Consider the following 21,185-nt stretch of genomic DNA (forward strand, 5'->3'; position numbering starts at 1 on the left):
ACGGAGGAGGGATGGGGGTTCAGGGAGATGTAATTGTCCGGAAGGAATTTTAAGAAATTGGTGCATTTTACGTGAGAAGAACTTTCCATAGAGGAGTTTCCCGTGAGGGGAGGCAATTTGTCATCAACGAAAAGTTAAAGCATTATTTGACAAATGATCAGAAATTTAATAAACAAAAAACAAGATTTTCAACTGAAATTAAGGAGCACCATTAAAACTCAAAACGAACAGAAATTATTCGTATATGAAGGGGTTGCCCCCTCCTCAATACCTTGCTCTTCACGGTAAAGTCTAACTGTTTGTTCTTACGACTTCTGAAACACAAGGGCTGTTTAATTAGAATAGGAAGCTTTCTTAAAAGTTCTAAAAACTTCTGCGCGAAGAGCAACGTATTAAGGAGGGGTGAACCTCTTTATGTACGGAAAAACTTTTGTTCGTTTTGAGCTTTAATGCTGCTCCTTACTTTCAGTTAAAAACATGCATTTTTTTATTTAATTCATGAGAAGAGTCCTATAGGGACTGTGACTGTTATTAGTTCAATATTTTAAGTATGGATGATATTTCAAACAGTTCCTGGTAACGAACTGTAAGTAAGGAGCAAGCCTCAATAGTAACCAAAACTATAGCAACAAACAAAACTTTGAGATATAACAATAGATAAATCAAAAGAATTGTTTTTTTTATACTGATTCCAAATAAAGAAAACTATTTAAGCTTAAGTTTAATCTTTAAAAGCTGAGAGCCTGAGAATATTTGCCTGATTTTCAAAAAAGTGTTTGAAAACTGTCAAAAATTCAAGAAAGCCTTATGAAAATTACACCATCAGATACAGCGTATCATAGAATCCTGTTGCAAAAGTTCCAAGCTCCTATCTGCAACAATGTGTAATTTTGCAATTTTTGCAATAAGAAAGATGAAGGATGTTTGGTTTTTTTTTTCCCAGGGATGATCGCATTGAACCAATCTTCCTAGAAGATCGGGAGTACTATTTCCAGAAACTGACAGTTCTGTTGCTTTTTTAATTGATCCAAAAAATCGAAGGGCAACTAGCCCCCTCTCACGTCTTTTCACCCCAAATTCATGTGACCAAAATTGAAGTAGCTATTTAATTCGGCCTAGTTGAAGGATTTAATAAATTCGCCGCTTAGGATGATATGGCCCTACAAGGCCCCTCGGAACAGGGCTACAGGCTTTTAAGTTTGCCAGTCGTTTACGTATAGAAGTTTGTATAGGTAAGTATACAGAGAATTCTTGGGGGTGGGGGATTCTTCGTGGTGGGGGAGACTTTACACGGAGAAGATTTCCCGTGGAGAGAACAGTTTTCGGGGCTCAGTTTCCCAGGGGAATTTTACATAGGGGGTATTCGCCAGAATTCCTAGACGAGACTTTTTCTTATCTGTCTTACTTTCTCTCTGGTGACTCAATTTTACATGCGTAGAAGTCCCGGTTGAATTATCCGGGGGAAATTTTCAGCGATTTCAGATTTGTCTGGGGGATTTTTCCTTGGGAGATTTCTCACGGGAGAAATTCTCGATGTGGGATTTCCCTTGGGAAATTCTCTATGGTGGGTTTTTCCTGTGAAAAAATTTTCACTGGGGGAGGGGGAGGGAGTTCCAGGAAAAAAATTCACGGAAGGGAAGGTTTCTAGCATGACTTCAAAAACAATCCGAAATTAAATAAAAATACGTCTTTTTTCAAACAGTTCGTGGTAACGAACTGTAGTAAGGAGCGATCCGGCTCAATAGTAACCAAAACTCTAAAAAATTGGATTTTGATATCAATAGCTACATCAAAAGAATCGCATTTTAATGCTGATTTTAAATATATAAGTTCTATCAAGTTTAGTCTTACCCATCAAAAGTTACGAGCCTGAGAAAATTTGCCTTATTTAGGAAAATAGGGGGAAACACCCCCTAAAGGTCTTAGGATCTTAACGAAAATGACACCATCAGATTCAGCGTATCAGAGAACCCTACTGTAGAAGTTTCAAGCTCATATCTACAAAAATGTGGAATTTTGCATTTTTTGCCAGAAGACAAATCACGGGTGCGTGTTTATTTGTTGTTTTTTTTTTTTGTTTTTTTTTCCCCCAGGGGTCATCGTATCGACCAAGTGGTCTTAGAATGTTGCAAGAGGGCTCATTCTAACGGAAATGAAAAGTTCTAGTGCCCTTTTTAAGTGACCAAAAAAACTGGAGGGCATCTAGGCCCCCTCCCACGCTCATTTTTTTCCCAAAGTCAACGGATCAAAATTTTGAGATAGCCATTTTGTTCAGCATAGTCGAAAATCATAATAACTATGTATTTGGGGATGACTTACTCCCCCACAGTTCCTGGGGGAGGGGCTGCAAGTTACAAACTTCAACCAGTGTTTACATATAATAATGGTTATTGGGAAGTGTACAGACGTTTTCAGGGGGATTTTTTTGGTTTTGGGGGTAGGGTTGAGGGAGGGGGCTATGTGGGAGGATCTTTCCTTGGAGAAATATGCCATGGGGGAGAAAATTCAATGAAAAGGGCGCAGGACGAATCTGGTCACGTTAGAAAAAAACGTCAAATTCAGAGCTTAATATACAATGCTGGGTGTTCGGAGCCTCTCTATTATGGAGTATAATTTGAAAATAACACAACTATACGAGCGATAAAACATATATACCACAACCATAACTCAACTAACGAAAGAACTGCTAAGAGATAACACAACTATAAAGCGAAAACAGGTGAGAACTAACGGGAAAATAAACGAACTAAGAGGTGGAAGGGACCCAGAGAAAAAATATAATCCTTTTTCAATTTTGAGCCTAACTTCCGCAAAGGAGTAATAATGTCAGAAGCCCCGAAATACCGAATTATTTTCTTTTCAAACAGTTCGTGGTAAAGAACTGTAGTAAGGGGCGACCCGGCTCAATAGTAAACGGAACTCTAAAAAACGGAATTTTGATGCTAAAAGATACAACAAAAGAATCGAATTTTCACGCTGATTCTAAATATATAAGTTTCAATTAATTTAGTCTTTGTCATCAAAAGTTACGAGCCTGAGAAAATTTGCCCTATTTTGGAAAAAAAGGGGGAAACATCCCCTAAAAGTCATAGAATCTTAACGAAAATCACACTATCGCATTCGGCATATCAGAGAACTCTATAGCATCAAAAGAATCGAATTTTCACGCTGATTCTTAATATATAAGTTTCAATTAATTTAGTCTTTGTCATCAAAAGTTACGAGCCTGAGAAAATTTGCCCTATTTTGGAAAAAAGGGGGAAACATCCCCTAAAAGTCATAGAATCTTAACGAAAATCACACTATCGCATTCGGCATATCAGAGAACTCTATAACAAAAATTTCAAACTCCTATCTAAAAAAATGTGGAATTTCATATTTTTTGCCAGAAGACAAATCACGGGTGCGTGTTTATTTGTTTGTTTGTTGTTGTTTTTTCTTTTCCCCAGGGGTCATTGTATCGACCAGGTGGTCTTAGAGTGCCGCAAGAGGGCTCATTCTTACGGAAATGAAAAGTTCTAGTGCCATTTTTAAGTGATAAAAAAATTGGAGGGCAAATAGGCCCTCTCCTACGCTAATTTTTTTCCAAAAGTCAACAGATTAAAATTTTAAGATAGCCATTTGTTCTGCATAGTCGAAAACCATAATAACTATGTCTTTGGGAATGACTTACTCCCCCACAATTCCTGGGGGAGGGGCTGCAAGTTACGAACTTTGACCAGTGTTTACATATAGTAATGGTTATTGGGAAGTGTACAGACGTTTTCATGGGGATTTTTTGGTTTGGGGGTGGGGTTGATGGGAGAGGGCTTTGTGGGAGGATCTTTCCTTTGAGGAATATGTCATGGGGGAAGAAAAATTCAATGAAAAGGGCGCAGGATTTTCTAGCATTACTATAAAAAAAAACAATGAAAAAATAAACATGAAAACGTTTTTTCAAATGAAAGTAAGGAATAGCATTGAAATTTAGAACGAACAGAGATTATTACGCATATGAGGGGTTCTAAAAATACTTTAGCATAAAGAGCGAGGTATTTAGGAGGAGATAAATTCCTCGCTCTTTATGCTAAAATATTTTTAGTAATTTCAACTATTTATTCTACGGCCTTTTTGATTCAGGGGTCATTCTTAAAGAATTGGGACAAAACTTACGATTTAGTGTAAAGAGCGAGGTATTAACGAGGGTACAAACCCCCTCGTACACATAATATAAATATAAGAATATAAAAGTTTGTTACGTAAGTTAATTCTTAAGTTACGTATATTTTTTACTAATAAAAACGTTCGTTGAAAATTAAAAGTTCTAGTAGCCTTTTTAAGTAACCAAAAAATTGGAGGGCAGCTAGGCCTCCTTCCCCACCCCTTATTTCTCAAAATCGTCTCATCAAAACTAAGAGAAAGCCATTTAGCCAAAAAAAAATTAATATACTAATTTAATTTCAATAATTTATGTGCGGAGAGCCAAAATCAAACATGCATTAATTCAAAAACGTTCAGAAATTAAATAAAAAAAAACTAGTTTTTTTAACTGAAAGTAAGGAGCGACATTAAAACTTAAAACGAACAGAAATTACTCCGTATATGAAATGGGTTGTCCCCTCCGCAGTCCCTCGCTCTTTACGCTAAAGTTTGACTCTTTGCCACAATTCTACTTATTAAAACAATTAAAAACTTTAGCGTAAAGAGCGAGGGACTGCGGAGGGGACAACCCATTTCATATACGGAGTAATTTCTGTTCGTTTTAAGTTTTAATGTCGCTCCTTACTTTCAGTTAAAAAAACTAGTTTTTTTTATTTAATTAAATTAAAGTATCCTAAGAAGAATTTCTCAGTCGGAATTGTCCGCAAGTTATTTTTCAAGGGGAATTTTATGCGAGTATTGAATTGTCCGGGGGAAACATCTCAGGAGATTTAAGGTTGGAGGAACTTTCCTATCGAGAATTTTTGTGGGTGGAATAACTTTCCATAGAGGGGGAGGTGGATATCCTGATATTATATGAAAAACGACCATAAATCAAATGAAAAAAGAAACAAAAGTTTTTTCAACTGGAAGCAAGGAGGTACATTAAAACTAAAAACGAACAGAAATTATTTGGTATATGAAAGGGTGTGCCCCATCCTCAATACCTCGCTCATTGCGCTAAAGTTTGACTTTGTATCCCAATTTTTCAAAAATGACCGCTGAAATATAATTTTAGTTTAATTAGAATAGGATGTTGTTTTACAAACTAATACAAATCTTTAGCATAAAGAACGAAGGATTGAGGAGGGAGCACTCCCATTATGTACGGTTCTGTTCGCTTTAAGTTTTAATATTGCTCCTTACTATAAGTAGAATAAAAACGATTTTTTTTTTAATATTTAATCTCTTGAAAAGGAGATTATCAATCATTTAGTACGCTAGGATGAATTGAACGTTATAATTACCAAGAGTTGCCATATATCGACTTTCGTCTGTGCCTCAAATCATATTATATAAAAAAAAGACATGAAAGACAATATTAAAAGGAAGACGTACCTCAATCGGTATTAGTAATAGATTCTGAAATCTCTGTTTAGCCCTACTAGAACATAAATGAAGTATTTGGAACCCATATGTATTATACTCAGCTGGTAATTGCATGTCTGATGTGTAGTATTTATCTATTGCCTTTCACAACGTTTAATCTGAAAGTTGTATCGTAAATGCGTTAAACGATGACATGCGCTTTGGCATGGGCTTAAAGATCAATGTGAACGGCTTGGAAAAAAAAAAACGTTAGAGACGTAAGCTAATGAAATTGAGCCACACTCTTTACCACGGATTTATGGTAAATAATTCTCTCCTTTATTATCTTATATAGAAATTTATATATTTAAAATCAGCATAAAAATTCAATTCTTTTGATCTAACTATTGGTTTTAAAACTCCGTTTTTAGGGTTTCGGTTACTATTGAGCCGGGTCGCTGCTTACTACAGTTGGTTACCACGATCTGTTTGATAAAAATAGGCCATAGAACTCACAATTTCAATTCAAATAATACCTCTTCCAAATTTGATTCTATACAATCATCCCTGTTAAAAAAAAAAAAAAAAAAAAAAACAAAGGTGGAGTGGGATGTTTTTCTGCCTTCCATTAAAAAAAAGATTGCTTATTCTAACGAATTTTGACAAGAACCTCATTTTGATACGTTTTACATATTTGAGATCAGCATGAAATGAAGATTTTGTTGCCTATATATTTTTTCCAAACTTTTTTTATTTAAACTTCGGCTACAATTGGCACAGGTCACTCTTTATTTACAGTTCATTACCACAACCTGTTTGATCATCAGCCGAAATAGTTAAGCATATAATCTATTTGTCCCAATTTACCTTCTTCTCATATCAGAGTTCCTTAGTCGAGCATCGACAGTTTTTGCTATTCAAAGAATTATAAGCACGCTTATAATGAGCATAAACAAGGTTATTAAATCCAAATTTTGTTTATTTTTTATTTTTCAAACAGTTCGTGAGAACGAAACTGTAGTAAGGAGCGACCCGGCTCAATAGTAACCAAAAGTCTAAAAAATGGAATTTTGGTACCAATAGCTACATCAAAAGAATCGCATTTTGATGTTGATTGTAAATATATAAGTTTCATCAAGTTTAGTCTTACCCATCAAAAGTTACGAGCCTGAGAAAATTTGCGTTATTTTAGAAAATAGGGGGAAACACCCCCTAAAAGTCATAGAATCTTAACGAAAATCACACCATCAGATTCAGCGTATCAGAGAACCGTACTGTAGAAGTTTCAAGGTCCTATCTACAAAAATGTGGAATTTTATATTTTTTGCCAGAAGGCAGATCACGGATGCGATGCGTGTTTTTTTTTTTTTTTTTTTTTTTTTTTCTTCCTCTTTTCTCCAGGGGTGATCGTATCGACCCAGTTGTCCAAGAATGTTGCGAGAGGGCTCATTCTAACGGAAATGAAAAGTTCTAGTGCCCTTTTTAAGTGACCAAAAAAATTGGAGGGCACCTAGGCCCCCTCCCACGCTAATTATTTTCCCAAAGTCAGCGGATCAAAATTCTGAGATTTCCTTTTTATTCAGCGTAGTCGAAAAACCTTATAACTATGTCTTTGGGGACGACTTACTCCCCCACAGTCCCCGTGGGAGGGGTTACAAGTTCAAAACTTTGACCAGTGCTTACATATAGTAATGGTTATTGGGAAGTGTACAGGCGTTTTCAGGAGGATTTTTTGGTTGGAGGCAGGGGTTGAGAAGAGGGTGATATGCTGGGGGAACTTTCCATCGAGGAATTTGTCATGGGGGAAGAAAATGTCCATGAAGGGAGCGCAGGATTTACTAGCATTACTTAAAAAAAAACAATGAAAAAGTTTTTTTTCAGTTGGAAGTAAGCAGCAGCATTAAAACTTAAAACGAACAGAAATTATTACCCATATGAGGGGCTCACCTCCTCCTAATACCTCGCTCTTTACGCTAAAGTATTTTTAGTAATTTCAACTATTTATTCTGCGGCTTTTGTGATTCAGGGGTCATTCTTAATGAGTTGGGACAAAATTTAAGCTTTAGTGTAAAGAGCGAGGTACTGACGAGGGGGCGAACTCATATATGTAATAAAAACATAAGAATACAAAAGTTCTTTACGTAAGCTAATTTATAAGTTACGTATATCTTTTACTTATAAAAAGATTCGTAAAAAATTAAAAGTTCTAGTTGCCTTTTTAATTAACCGAAAATCGGAGGGCAACTAGTCTTCCTCCCCCGCTCTTTTTTTCTCAAAATCATTCGATCAAAATTATGAGAAAGCCATTTAGCCAAAAAAAAAAAAATAAATATACAAATTTCGTTTTAATTATTCCTCTGCGGAGAGCCAAAATCAAAACATGCATTGATTCAAAAACGTTCAGAAATTAAATAAAAAAAACAAGTTTTTTAAATGAAAGTAAGGAGCAACATTAAAACTTAAAACGAACAGAAATTACTCCGTATATGAAAGGGGCTTTTCCTTCTCAACGCCCCGCTCTTTACGCTAAAGTTTTTTTTACTGTTTTTAAATGTAGAGTTAAGAGAAAACATTTCTAATAAATCTATTATCTTATATCTTATTCGCTTTTACGCTTTTGTCTGCTTCTTCAAATATTATACTTCTTATCCCTCGGTTATCATCCATTGCTCCACCATTGCTTTTACAGTATTGCTCTGTGATGGGCCAAACTGTAAAATATATGTTTTATGTAGGTAATTTCTAAGAATACACTGCCTTTCTACGGCGATAAAATGTGCAGTGACTTGCATCAGCAGAAATACATTCTGCATCAGCAGAAATGCATTCTGCATCAGCAGGATTTCTGCTGATGATTGTCACTGCACATGTAATCGAAATATCCAGTATTTTTTGTGAGTCATCACAGTCTACTAAAAGGACTTGTCTCAATTTGAACTTTTATTTATCGTTATATGTTTTACCACACTTTTTTTAGGGGATTAATATATTTCTTCTGCATCTTAACTTTTAGATTTTTCAAGATCACTTTAGTTCCGTAATTTTAAATTTTTACTTCATTCTATAACGTTTACGTTAAAATTGTAAATTTGTCATTTGACTAACATTATTGACTTAAAAGTTGCAATTCCTCCCATAAATTTAACAGGCAATTCTATATTAGGCTGTTGGGTTAATTAATAAAAGCAATCAAGTTTTTCAAGTGAAAGTAAGGGGCAACATTAAAACATAGAACAAAAAGGAATCATTTTGTATAGGGGGGGGGGATGTCCCTTCGTCAACCTCCTCTTTACACTAAAGTCTCGAAGTTCTTTAAAATTGTTTCTCATTCAAATTCAAATTGTGTTTGTGTAGCATCTATTAAAAAAACTATTTTAAAATTCGAACTTTAACGTAAAGACCGAGAATTGAGGAAGGGACAGCCCATTTCATATACAGAGCAATTTCTATTCGTTTTAAGTTTAAGCGTTGCTCCTTACTTTTAGTTGACATTAACTTTTTTTCCTCATTTATTTTCTGACCCTTTTTCAAATCATCCCAGGAAATCACCCTCTTCCATGTAAAATTTCTCCTGTAAAATTCCCCTCAAAAATTTTTTCCTCAAGAAAAATTATCCTCATGGAAAACCCCACTTGCAGAAATCCCCCCCACAAAAATCTGTATACTTCTCGAGAGCAAATACCATACATAAAAATAGGCAAATTGGAAAACTCACAGCCCTTTCCAAACTGGCTTTGGGGATTATGCCATCTTCGGAGGCAGAGTTATTGGATCTTTAAACTATGCTAAAAAGATTATTGTCTCAAAATTTTGATCGAAAGTGTATGGGAAAAAAGAGCGTGGAAGGTGGGGCTAGTTGCCTTCAAATGTTTTTGGTCACTTCGGAAGGGAACTGAAACTTTTTATTTCCGTCCGAACGAGCCCTCTACCGATCTTATAGGACTACTGGTTCGATCATCACTAGAAAAAAACAAATAAACACACATCCATGGTAAAACAAAATGGCAAATTTCCACATTTCCACATGTACGCTGAATCTGATGGTATTAAGATCACTTGGCTTTTGGGGGGGGGGTCCTCCTTTTTCAAAAAAATCTTTCTAAATTCTTAGGCTCGTAGCTTTTGATGGGTAACATTAAATTTAATGAATTTTATATATTTGGAATCAGCATAGAAGTGCAATCTTTTGATTTATCAGTTGATATCAAAATCCTGTTTTTGTTTTGTTTTTGTTTTTAAGACTTTCAGTTACTATTGGACCGAATCGCTCCTTACTTACATTTCGTTACCGCGAACTATTGGTGTTTTTGAACAGGTGGAAATTGTAACAGAAATGGTGTCGCTTCTCTGGTAAGGCTAGAAGTACTAAAGAAGATGTGTAACGCGATGAGTTCACTATATTACCTCCTTAACTTACTGACAAAACGGGTGAGGAAGGGCTTTCGATTTAATTTGTATTTCTGAAAATCCTGTGTTATTCTCATGTTTTTTCTTCTAGAGACTAGATGTTCGGGGAAGAATAAAAATTTTACAAGGACAAAATAGGAAGACAGAGGAGCCACCTTTAGCCCTCTTCGCAGTATGCACCCCCTTTGGACCTCCCTCTCTATTAGAACTTCCTCACAAAGACACAATGTTTAAGAGCAAACACAGGCTAGACTTAGCTATCATTTCGATGGATCAAAGGTATGAAAAATAAATATATTTCCTTTTCTTTTCTTAATATTGTAAATTTTAACTAACGTAACCCAAAGACTTATTCGGGTGCTGTCAAGAAGTACCCGAATAAGTGCTGCTCATTTTAGTGTTCTTACACACTCCGTGAATAGATTTGGACCATTTACCAGAACGGCTCTTTTGACTGGAGTTTACTAAATATTGTTTGCCTCGACAGGTCGGATAGAACAAGATTTTCTACTTGATTGTCCATAATTTGAGATTAAAGGGCCTACAAGTTCTAACATTGTTTATTATTTATCAACAGGCTCCTTAATTTGTCGAATGAAAATTTTGCTTTTAACAGGAAATGTCAAGCATTTTGAAACTAACTGTGCCTCTTTTCTCATAATATCAGACTCGAGTAGATAATTTCTTGTAATGTTTATGTGATTCGAGCATGTTTATATATTCATATGCCCCCCAATTTTTGGGTTGGCCTGTCGGTTCCCTTCGATCAGGTATCCTTTTAAAACGTTTCAACTCTTGAGACAAGAAACGGGGCGAAATGGAAGGAAATTCCTGGAATATATGCATGACTTGCAAGAAAAATGATTATGAGGATCGTGTTGAAGAAGCATAGCACCCAAAAGTTACTTGTTTGGTAAAGATTAACTGTACAACAGCAAGGATTTTTTTTTCAGCGTAACAGATACTGTGATGCTGAAGAAAGAAGCTGTAAGTCAAATAAAAAAGATTAAAAGCATTTCCAGCTTCACGTCTACTCAAAAATGACTCAGCAGCCCTAAGCCATTTTCTTCTGAAACCGACCTTTCACTGTCAATGAATTATGGCTCTGTCAATCAAGGTTTTGCGCGAAAACAAGAACAAAAAAAGAAAACAATAACAAAAAAGGAAAGTGTAGTTTTTGAGTTTGCATAAAAAGCGCCTATGTTTTCTTTTATTAACCCTGCTGCAGTTTTCACAAAGGAAACGAAAGAGAAACAGGTTATCTGTTTTCATCCCAACTCTTCGGTGATCTTTCTGTTTTAACACATCCAGTTGCCATTGTTAGGTTAATGTTTTCAAAAAAGAGAGAAGAAATCCCATTTGTCTAATTTTATCAAGTGCAAACACCAATTCTTCTCAAATTAGTTTCTGGTTTTTTACCGTTCTTTTTTATGCTGTTTCGTTTCATTTTCTTCATGCCAATTTAATCTGGCAATCCAATTCCATGAACATGGTTGGTGTTAAGATTCAAAATTTAAAGAGTCAACCAACACTTGGAGATCTAAACTTCAAAGTCAACATTAAGACTGCAATGAGAACCAAAACTTCGAGACAAGTATAACTTTTTTATCATTAAATACATTAAAGTCGGAAGCGGTAGTAGTAAATATACTGATAGAGTGATATTGCAATTCTTATTAATTAGTGAATGCTTTCGCTTAAGCAAGTTATAACGTAATATTTTTACTGGTCTGTAAATTTCACCAACGTGTCTTTTCATTTGCAATGAATATGTTTGACTGAACTATAGGCTCTGGGCAATTGTTTGACTTGGTGCCACAGGAGAACACTAACCTGCCAATGTCAAGACCCTCGGATCTTCATTACCACTTTAATGAAAGTCATGGGCATGGAAAAAGTAATATTTACACAAAAAAAAAAAGCAATTTAAGCTTGAAATGTCTTTCATCTAGCTTTAAGAGCCGAATTTGTAATTTGAATTTGTTTTACTCTGTGTAAATATGAAATTTAAATATATCAGTTTTTAGATCCTTTTTAGACGCTTGAAGCTAAAACAACTTATTCGTAGTTTTAGCGTTACATTTCCACTACAGGCCTTAACACAGTGACTAATATCCCAGTAGAGGCCACATAGGCTAATATTACTACCAAACCTCACGAATCTATTCATGGTTGGACATTTCAGAAGTAATACATAATTCAAGATATTAGTTATTACACTTACGATCTTCTTACTTTGTTAGGTCCGTTTCTATTTCTGGCAAGACTTTCCAAGATAGTTATTTACTGCAACTGATTCTTATGGTCTATTTACAGATCATAAATGATCTATAAAAGTTTTTTTCTTATATCTTCCTGTTACTAGCTGAATGTTCCTTAAAAAAAAAGGTGGAAATCCTAATACTTTTGATAGCAGTAATTCTAAAGGTGCTCCATCTGGTCATTTTATGGCAGAAAAAAGCCAAACATTAGATATTCTGGGAACAATAAATCGTGGATGCACCAACGTTGCGTGCTTAGAACAGGCAGTGTATTGATCTGCCGAATTCACAATCCCCTTTTCGGTCATTTATGGTCACGCAAAGTACGGTGAAGATTGACTAGCTTATTCTAAATGTCAAAGGGAACAAAATAATTGCTTTATACCTAATTTTCTATCTCTTTTTTTTGTTAATATTTGATCTTGCATGAAAAGGAAATGAAAGCTAAATAATATATTGACTGACTTGACTCTTTTTCTTGTCAAAAATGAGGGTGACCCCAGATATTTGTGAATAGTTATTATCCGCATTCTATTATCCTTTAGTTAAAGACTAATCTTTGTTAGTTTAATATATGTGCCACATAGGTATACACAGCCAAAACTTTTAGGTATGGCAGAGTATCTATCTAGGAGGAAGGGAGGTCTAACTTGCAGAGCCGTTGTACACTGTGAATGAACTTTTGAGGATGAATCCACTACCCTTGTTAGGGTCGAGAACGGTATTCCATCTGTTCAGTTTGTAAAATCTGCAACAAATTGTACTAACTGACTGGCTATTTTTACCAATAAAAATCGAGATCTCTTTCTTTGTGCCGCAAATTTGTGGAAATTTTTTTACCAACTGCATGGATGAATACATTGGGCAGGGTATATTCCCCTTGCTCTCCATAATTAATATCTCTCAATGCTCTTATCTTGCTTGCAAGGCTTCTATGAAAACCGGTCCGAACTTAAAAAAAAAAAAAAAATGAAAAAAACAGTCATCTGATTTTGTATAAAATATTGCCCAGGCCAGGCAACTACCTTTCTAAGGCATAGATTTCAAGACAGAAAAAATGTTGTTTTCGAAAAACAAGAACAAAAACTTGTTTAAGCTGACACTTAAGAACTGTTTTCACAAGATCTTTTAAGCCTTAACAAAGGATATTGGAATGGATCCAAAAAGCTAAAGCCACTTCTCTTAGCCTTAATTAGGGCCATAGATCCACTCCTCAAACTTTCCTACACGTGGCAAAACAACTTCCTGATTTAGCCAATAGCTGCTTTTCTTTGTTTGAGACTAGCTGCAGAAGCCAAGGACGATTTAGTGGTATTGGCGGACGATTCATTTATGGCCAGTTTAGAATTTTCTTTAAATCTTTTAAAACAAAGTTACAATACATTCTTGAAGAAACCTGCCAGTGGATGAATGTCAATCGTCTAACGTAGACAAACACGGCCGTAGCTATAACAATTTTATTGAGGGGGGGGAGTCGAGATGGGGTGCTATTGAAGTATGTGCTATTTAAGCGTTGGTAAGAAAAAGTAACTATTTAACAAACACGCTACTTGGTGAATTTAAAAACGTTACTCAATGCAATACATTATAAACAGCAGACGCACATTAAACAATCATGCATATAAGTGCTGGTGCTAGGCTTTTACAAAAATTGCCAGCAATGAGCTGTTGCAGACGACAGTAGTACCGCGCTAACAAGCTTTCGGGTGGGCGAATGAAAATGCCGTATGCACTCAGTTTTCTTCAGCCAGATTCACAACTAATGCTGTAGTACATCGCCACCCACATCCCTCAACCCCCACGCCCAGAACAGGATGTTCAATTACGTAGTTGAACTTAGTTTAAAATAGAGTCTTACAAGAACTTCTAATCTGTATAATAAAGGATCTGAATTGGGACAATTACCTCTTCCCCTCGAAAAAAAAACTATTTTGTTTTAACAGAAAATTCGATATTGTACACCTTGTCGAAATCAGAGCCATGCAAGAATTTTAGATCTTTTAAGCTATTTCAATAAAAGATTTTGCCATATCCCATGATATCCCATGAACAGGTTCTTGGAATCCCCCAACGACAACATCAACAACCACTCCCATCCCTTCATTCATTTCTTTTTTTTTACCAAAAAGCCTTTTTTTACCAAAAACGCTGATAGCAAATTGGGTGCTGGTTTTGCAAGTACTTTTGATATACATCATCATCCGGTCTTGAAAAGGGTTCCTAAGCCTAGAACTCTAAGAACCTAAACATATTTTCATGTTGTGGATTTTTTGGCTAACAGCCATTCAGAGACTATTTAGGTATAGTTCTCATATTTCGATGTTAATAATAATAAACAAAAATCTTTGAAGATCACTGTATGAATGTCTTATATCAAAACACGGTGGACAGATGTTTTAAAATTGGTGTTCGATTTCCGCAAGACGAGTTTGTAAGGATTTCTGAGCTCCGAAGTTAACATTGAAGCAAATCAGTTAATATATAAATCGTTAAAAATCAAAACACGCCAAGAACGCACCGCAAATTGCGGTTGTGTTTTACCTTGCTGAAATCTGAGTCATACAAGTATGGTCATTCTATGATTACAAAAAGTACAATCCTTGGGCTGGTGTCATCACCGAATTCCAAGAAATAGTCCTCAATGATTAATTCAGCAATTGTTAACACGTTAAAAAAAATCTACAATACACTGAATAAGTATTAAACAAATGACATTTCATTCTTTCTTATGCTGGTATTTAAGAGTTTTTGAGCTTTTTGACGACATATCTGGCACCAAAATTGTAATGTAAAAGACTGAAATCGGTGTGCAGATCTCTCTACCACATCTACCTCCACCCCAATTGCTACTACCACATTGCTTTTATTTATTAACATAAACTGATTAATGGCATCCATTAACCACTTTTACTAGCCTACCTTGAATATACCAAAATTGCATTATTCAAAAATAAACCGAAGCATAAGATTTGAAATAAACTGTTGTCATGAGAATCAAACAATTCGAGGTAACGAACAGTAGTAAGGAGAGATCCAGCTCAATAGTAACTGAAACTCTAAGAATCGGAATTTTTATAATAATAATTACATCAAAAGAATTGCATTTTAATGCTGATTTTAAATATATAAGTTTCATCAATTTTAGACTTACCCATCAAAAGTTACGAGCCTGAGAAATTTGCCGTATTTTTGAAAATAGGAGGAAAAATCCCTTAAAAGTCGGTTTTAACTGTTTTTTACTGTTTTAAAAAGTAGAGTTGAGAGAAAGAGTCAAACTTAAGCGGAAAGAGCGGGGCATTGAGGACAGAACACCTCCTTTTATATACGGAGTAATTTCTGTTCGTTTTAAATTTTAATGTCGCTCCTTACTTTCAGTTAAGAAAAAACTTGTTTTTTTTATTTAATTTTTAAAGACCAAATATGTGATAGCAATTGTGATAGCAATCACATAAATTTTATTACCTATAAAGTAAAGCATATAAAATCCACTATCAAAATCCAAATACTAACGCAAGCGAGCTTATGTTTTCACTTTCCTTACAATGAATACGACTCTTTAGCCTCTCGTGGGGCGTGGCATCCCCACCGTACTTTGGTGGTGTATCACCATACTTATTTTGGTGAAATATCTTGACATAAGACAATTGTGGCAATTGATTTAGTTTTCCTGTCTTAAAGCGATTATTTTCATTAATACTTTTTTACTTTTTTTCGCTTCCCCTTTCTAATGTATAGAAAAAAAAACGTTAGGGTAAGTGAAACTTCTAACTTAATTAATCTATTTGGTTATCAACCAGTTTGAGGTAATGTACTGTAAGTAAGGAGTGACTAAACTCGAAAGCAATTGAAACTCTTAAAACACAGTGTTGATATCAATGGATATATCAAAACAACTGGTTTTTTATGCTGGTTCTAAATATGTAAAGTTCACTAGGAAGGAAATTTGCACGGTTTTGGAGAAAAGGGGAAAACACCCTCAAAAGCCCAAGGGATCTTAGTGAAAATTGCAAAATCAGATTTAGGGCGTCAGAAAACCCTGCTGGAGAGGTTTCAAGCTCCTATCTATAAAAACCCGAAACTTAATAGTTTTTGCCAGAAGAAAGATCACGGATGCTTGTCTTTCTGTTTATTTTTTGGCCAGGGGAGATCATATCAAACCAAAGATCCTAGAATGTAAGAAGAGGGCTGATTTGAAATGAAATTAAAATTCTAGTGCCCTTTTTAAGTGACCAAAAAGATTGGAGGGCGATTAGCTCCCCTCCCATAATCCTTTTTCTCCCAAAAGTCGTCTGATCAAAATTTAGAAATAGGCATTTTGTTCAGTATAACTGAAAGATCCAATAACTATTCCAATGGGGATAACACGAACCCCGAGAGCCCCTGCCGAAAGGGTCATAAGTTTTGTAATTCATCCATTGTTTAAATATACTATTTGTTATTGGGAAGTGTACAGATATTTTTAGGGGGAGGAGATTTTCTGCTCCTCTCGTGGACCCCCTGCGTGGGGGTCCACGAGATAAATTTACTGTGGGGACGGAAGTTTCAGGGGTGAACCTTCCATGGGAAATTTTAAACTGGGAAAATTTACCACAATTCTTATACGAAGTTTGCGCATGGACATGTCACGGGAGAATTGTCCCGGAGAAATTTTCAGCGGGTTGAGAATTGTCTGGAAGATTTTTCGTTTGGGGGGGAGGGTTCCATGGAAGAAATTCTCCATGAGGGAGTTCTTCCTAGGAGCGAGTATCCACTGGGATGGTGGAGGATTTCCAGGAAAATTTTTCCACGCAGGGGGGAATTTCCGGCATGGTTTGAAAAACAACAGAAATCAAGGTCTTTTCAAATGAAAGTATGCGAAGGAGAATTTGTGGATGGAGTTTCCGCAAGACATTTTCCAGGGGGAATTTTGAGCAACGGTGGGCTTGTCCAGGGGGAATTTTCCGTGAGTTTAGAGAATCTTCCATGGAGGGGGATTCAGATTTCCTTGAATTATTTAAAAACGATCAGAAACTAAATAAGAAAAGAAGGTTTTTTCAATTGAAAGTAAGAAGCAACATTAGTAATTAAAAGTAACAGAAATTATTCCGTATATGAGTGGATTTGCCTCTTCTGAATAACTCTCTCGTCACGATAACGTTTATTTTTGTATCTCATTTACTTAAGAACGACTGCTCAAACACAAGGGTCATTTAATTAGAATAAGAAGCTTTTTTAAAAGCATTAAAAACCTTAAGCGTTTCTCTTCCTTTTAAACTTGAATGTTGATACTCACTTTAAGTTGAAATAGAAAAATTTTAATTAGTTTCTCATCAGAATGACTTATTTAAAGGAGTACATTTCAAAATACGCTGCATTTTGAAACTTAATATTGTTCAATTTTTGTTTTTACTAGTTTTTTCCTTTTTTCAAAATGACTTTGGCATTTTTATTGGTTGAACATGCAAAATTAAATAGCACATGTCTAGAAATATGTGGTATCATGTGATATAAGTCTTCTGTTACTTACTCCTTGCAAATCGTAACATGCAATATACTTGTAATACAATTTTGTTTGACAATAGCAGTGTGCGTGCTCTTTAATGATTTTATCTACGTAGCTCCTGAGATGCAAAATAGGTGCTGTACTTTTTATTTTGCTCATTACATGATTACAGATAGCCGTCAATTTTACATGACTAAAAAGTAACTAAAAAGGGATTAAAACAAAATTATACTTATGGCTAAATAAAAATACTGAAAAATTACAAAAATGCATTTTGTGAGAAATAAGTGAGATTACAAGGAAACTATAAAATCGCAAGATGTTGGGAAGTGACATGGAAACAAAGCCCTTGCCCTGCATACGTTTATCGTGCAATTTGTGGAGTCAAAGATACAGTCTCAGCCCAAATCTAGAAATTTTTTCCGTATAGGAAAATACCAAGGAAAATATCAGAGTCCCGTGAACGGCCTCAATTTGCAAAATTAACGGGAGGGGGGGGTGCAAAATGTATTTGTCAATATTTATGAGCGTAAATTTGTCGGTTTTTTGTTTCAATTTCTTCAATGAAAATACCAAATGAAACATTTCTCGGCGAAAGTATCACAAAAAGGTACTTCTTGAAATCTTGTGTTTGACAAAAAAATTAGCGGGGCAAAAGCCTCCTCCTACCCCCTTAATTGACACCCCTGAAAATAATAAACAATTGTCTTTTTACCGGCGAAAAGGGTGTTTCTTATATTAAAACAGGCTCACAACTTTCCATTTTATATTTCTATACTACAAAAATTTTACTCATAGCTTTACATTTTCTCTCTACTTTACAATAACTTAAACTTTAAATGAAGGGTTCTTCTTCGTGTTTTGTTTCAAAAGGAATATAAGACTACTTAAAAAAGAAATGCCACGAATACTACCCATCATAACTTTTTCATGAGTTAAGCAAGATTAAAAGGGTAAGTTTTTGAGGACTCGCCACTCTCCATCCATAAGTGAAGTATTATAGAAGAAACTTTCGTCCTATTGAAAACGAACGTGTCAAACAGGTCGTGGTAAGAACTGTAGTAAGGAGTGAACCGGCTCAATAGTAACCAAAACTCTAAAAAAACGGAATTTTTATACCAATATTTACATCAAAATAATCGTATTTTAATTCTTTTTTTAAATCTATAAGTTTCATTAAGTTTAGTGTTCCCCGTCTAAAGTTACGGGCCTGAGAAAATTTACCTTATTTTAGAAAATAGGGTGAAACATCCCCTAGAACTCATAGAATCTTAACGAAAATCATACCATCAGATTCAACTTATCAGAGAACCCTACTGTAGAGTTTTCAAGCTCCTATCTACAAAAATGTGGAATTTCGTATTTTTTGCGAGAAGACAGATCACGGATGCGTGTTTATTTGTTTGTTTGTTGTTGTTTTTTTCTCTCGAGGGTGATCGTATCGACCCAGTGGTCCTAGAATGTCAAGAGAGTGCTTATTCTAATGGGAAGTAAAAGTTCTAGTGCCCTTTTTAAGTGACCAAAAAAATGGAGGGCACCTTGGCTCTCTCCCACGTACATTTTCCCCCAAAGTCACCGGATTAAAATTTTGAGATAGCCATTCTGTTCAGCTTAGTCGAAAGCCTAATAGCTATGTCTTTGGAGATGACTTTATCCCCCACGGTCCCTGGGGGATGGGTTGCAAGTTATAAACTTTGACCATTGTTTACATACATTAATGGTTATTATGAAGTGCACAAACATTTTCAGGGGAATTTGTCGCGTTGAGGTGGGGAGGGAGTTATGTGGGAGGATCTTTCCATGGAGGAAATTATCATGAGGGAAGAGAGTTTCGATGAAGGGGACGCAGAATTTTCTAACATTATTAAAAAAAAATAATGAGAAAATAAATATTTTTTTTCAACTGGAAGTAATGAGCAGCATTGAAGCTTAAAACGAACAGAAAATACACGTATACAAGGGAGTTTGTCTCCTCCACAATACCTTGCTCTTTACGCTGAAGTATTTCTAGTAATTTCAATTATTTATTCCACGGCTTTCTGATTCAGGAGTCATTCTTAAAGAATTGGGACAAAATTAAAGCTCTATTGTAAAGAGCAATGTATTGACCAGGGGGTGAATCCCTTCATATACGTCCTAAGAATACACAAATCTAGAATTTCATTACGTAATTTAATTCGTAAATTACGTAAACTTATTACTAGCAAAACGCTCGTAAAAAATAAAAAATTCTAGTTGCATTTTTAAGTAACAAAAAATTGGAAGGCAACTAGGCCTCCTCCCCGCCCCTTTGTTTTATCAAAATCGTCCGATCAAAACTATGATAAAGCTATTTAGCTAAAAAAAAAATTAATTTGCAAATTCCGTTTTAATTATTCATGTGCAGTGAGCCAAAATCAAAGCATGCATTAGCCTAATTCCTTTAATGTATGAAAAACTTTATGTTCAGTTTAAGTTTTAATGTCGCTCCTTACTTGCAGTTAAAAAAAAACTTTGTTTTTTTGCATCTAATATGGTTTAAGAAAAGAGATAGGGGTTTAAAGCTGTGATCGGGGATTCAATCTATCACTCTTGATGCATATCCATTAAAACAGTAGCTCGAGAATTGACTTATTTTTCTGAACGTCAGGAGGCTACCGGAAACTTTTTATCCGGAATCCATTGAAACAGACTAACAAAAAAAATTAACGCATGAAATGGCTGTGTAAAATGAAAGTTGATGACTTAATTAAGGAATGTGAACTTCATGTGATTCTACCGAGTAGTTTTTTTCTGAAGAATTAATCTATATATATTTTTTTCTTAACACTGTACATGTCATGGAAATACCAATGAGTATTTTAACGAACGGGAATGATGACAGAAGGGGTACTTGTGTATTATTCAGAACACACTCAAGAAGTGAAGTTATGTTAATCATAATGAAATATTCAAAAATATTATGAAAAGATAAGACTTTAGTAACAAAACTATGGAAAACTACAAGAAAGAATTATGGAAAGCAGACCACCCATAACGCATTATATGAAATACCTAACCTAAACACCTTTATATATTAAATATTTAATTAAGTATATCTGCATCGTAGTTTATTTCACGAAAGAATATGCTAATTATAACCGAATGCGAGAGAAAAACGGTTTTTCTCAGACCAAACAAAGGAAACTTCTTGAGGGTGTACTGGACAATACACATGTACCACAGAAGCTTCTAAAATTAAATAGCCTCCTTTTGTCAAAGACGTAGAGGATATACAAGACTTAGCAATACTCATTAACTATTAAAGGAGGAGTCACTCGATTCCAAAACTCCCACAGAGTTTCTCTGAGTGGAAACTTTATTAATAAAAGCAATACCATTAATTCATGAAAGGAAAAGGCGGGGAGTAAATACAGTTTCTTAAAGTTTAATGGGGTAAATTTGTCGTATTCCAATGAAAATACTAAGAAGAACATTTTCACTGAAAATACCCCTAAAAAGACATTTTGAAAAATCTTCGAGGTATTAAATCCAAAGGTTACATTGACTTGAGGAATAAGTCACTGTTT

At 35.1% G+C, this 21,185-nt stretch overlaps 1 protein-coding gene across 5 annotated transcripts in view; it reads left to right on the forward strand.

The window, feature by feature from the left end:
- The window catches only part of LOC136040376 (aryl hydrocarbon receptor protein 1-like), a 158,992-nt gene that overhangs the window by 104,736 nt on the left and 33,071 nt on the right, over positions 1–21,185 (forward strand). For all 5 annotated transcript variants that reach the window (XM_065724644.1, XM_065724652.1, XM_065724637.1 and 2 more), the window contains one exon: positions 9,986–10,173. In XM_065724644.1, the coding sequence (XP_065580716.1) occupies positions 9,986–10,173 (188 nt within the window). The remainder of the gene's footprint in view (positions 1–9,985; positions 10,174–21,185) is intronic.

This window comes from Artemia franciscana, chromosome 2, assembly GCF_032884065.1.
Source record: "Artemia franciscana chromosome 2, ASM3288406v1, whole genome shotgun sequence".
Taxonomy (NCBI): domain Eukaryota; kingdom Metazoa; phylum Arthropoda; class Branchiopoda; order Anostraca; family Artemiidae; genus Artemia; species Artemia franciscana.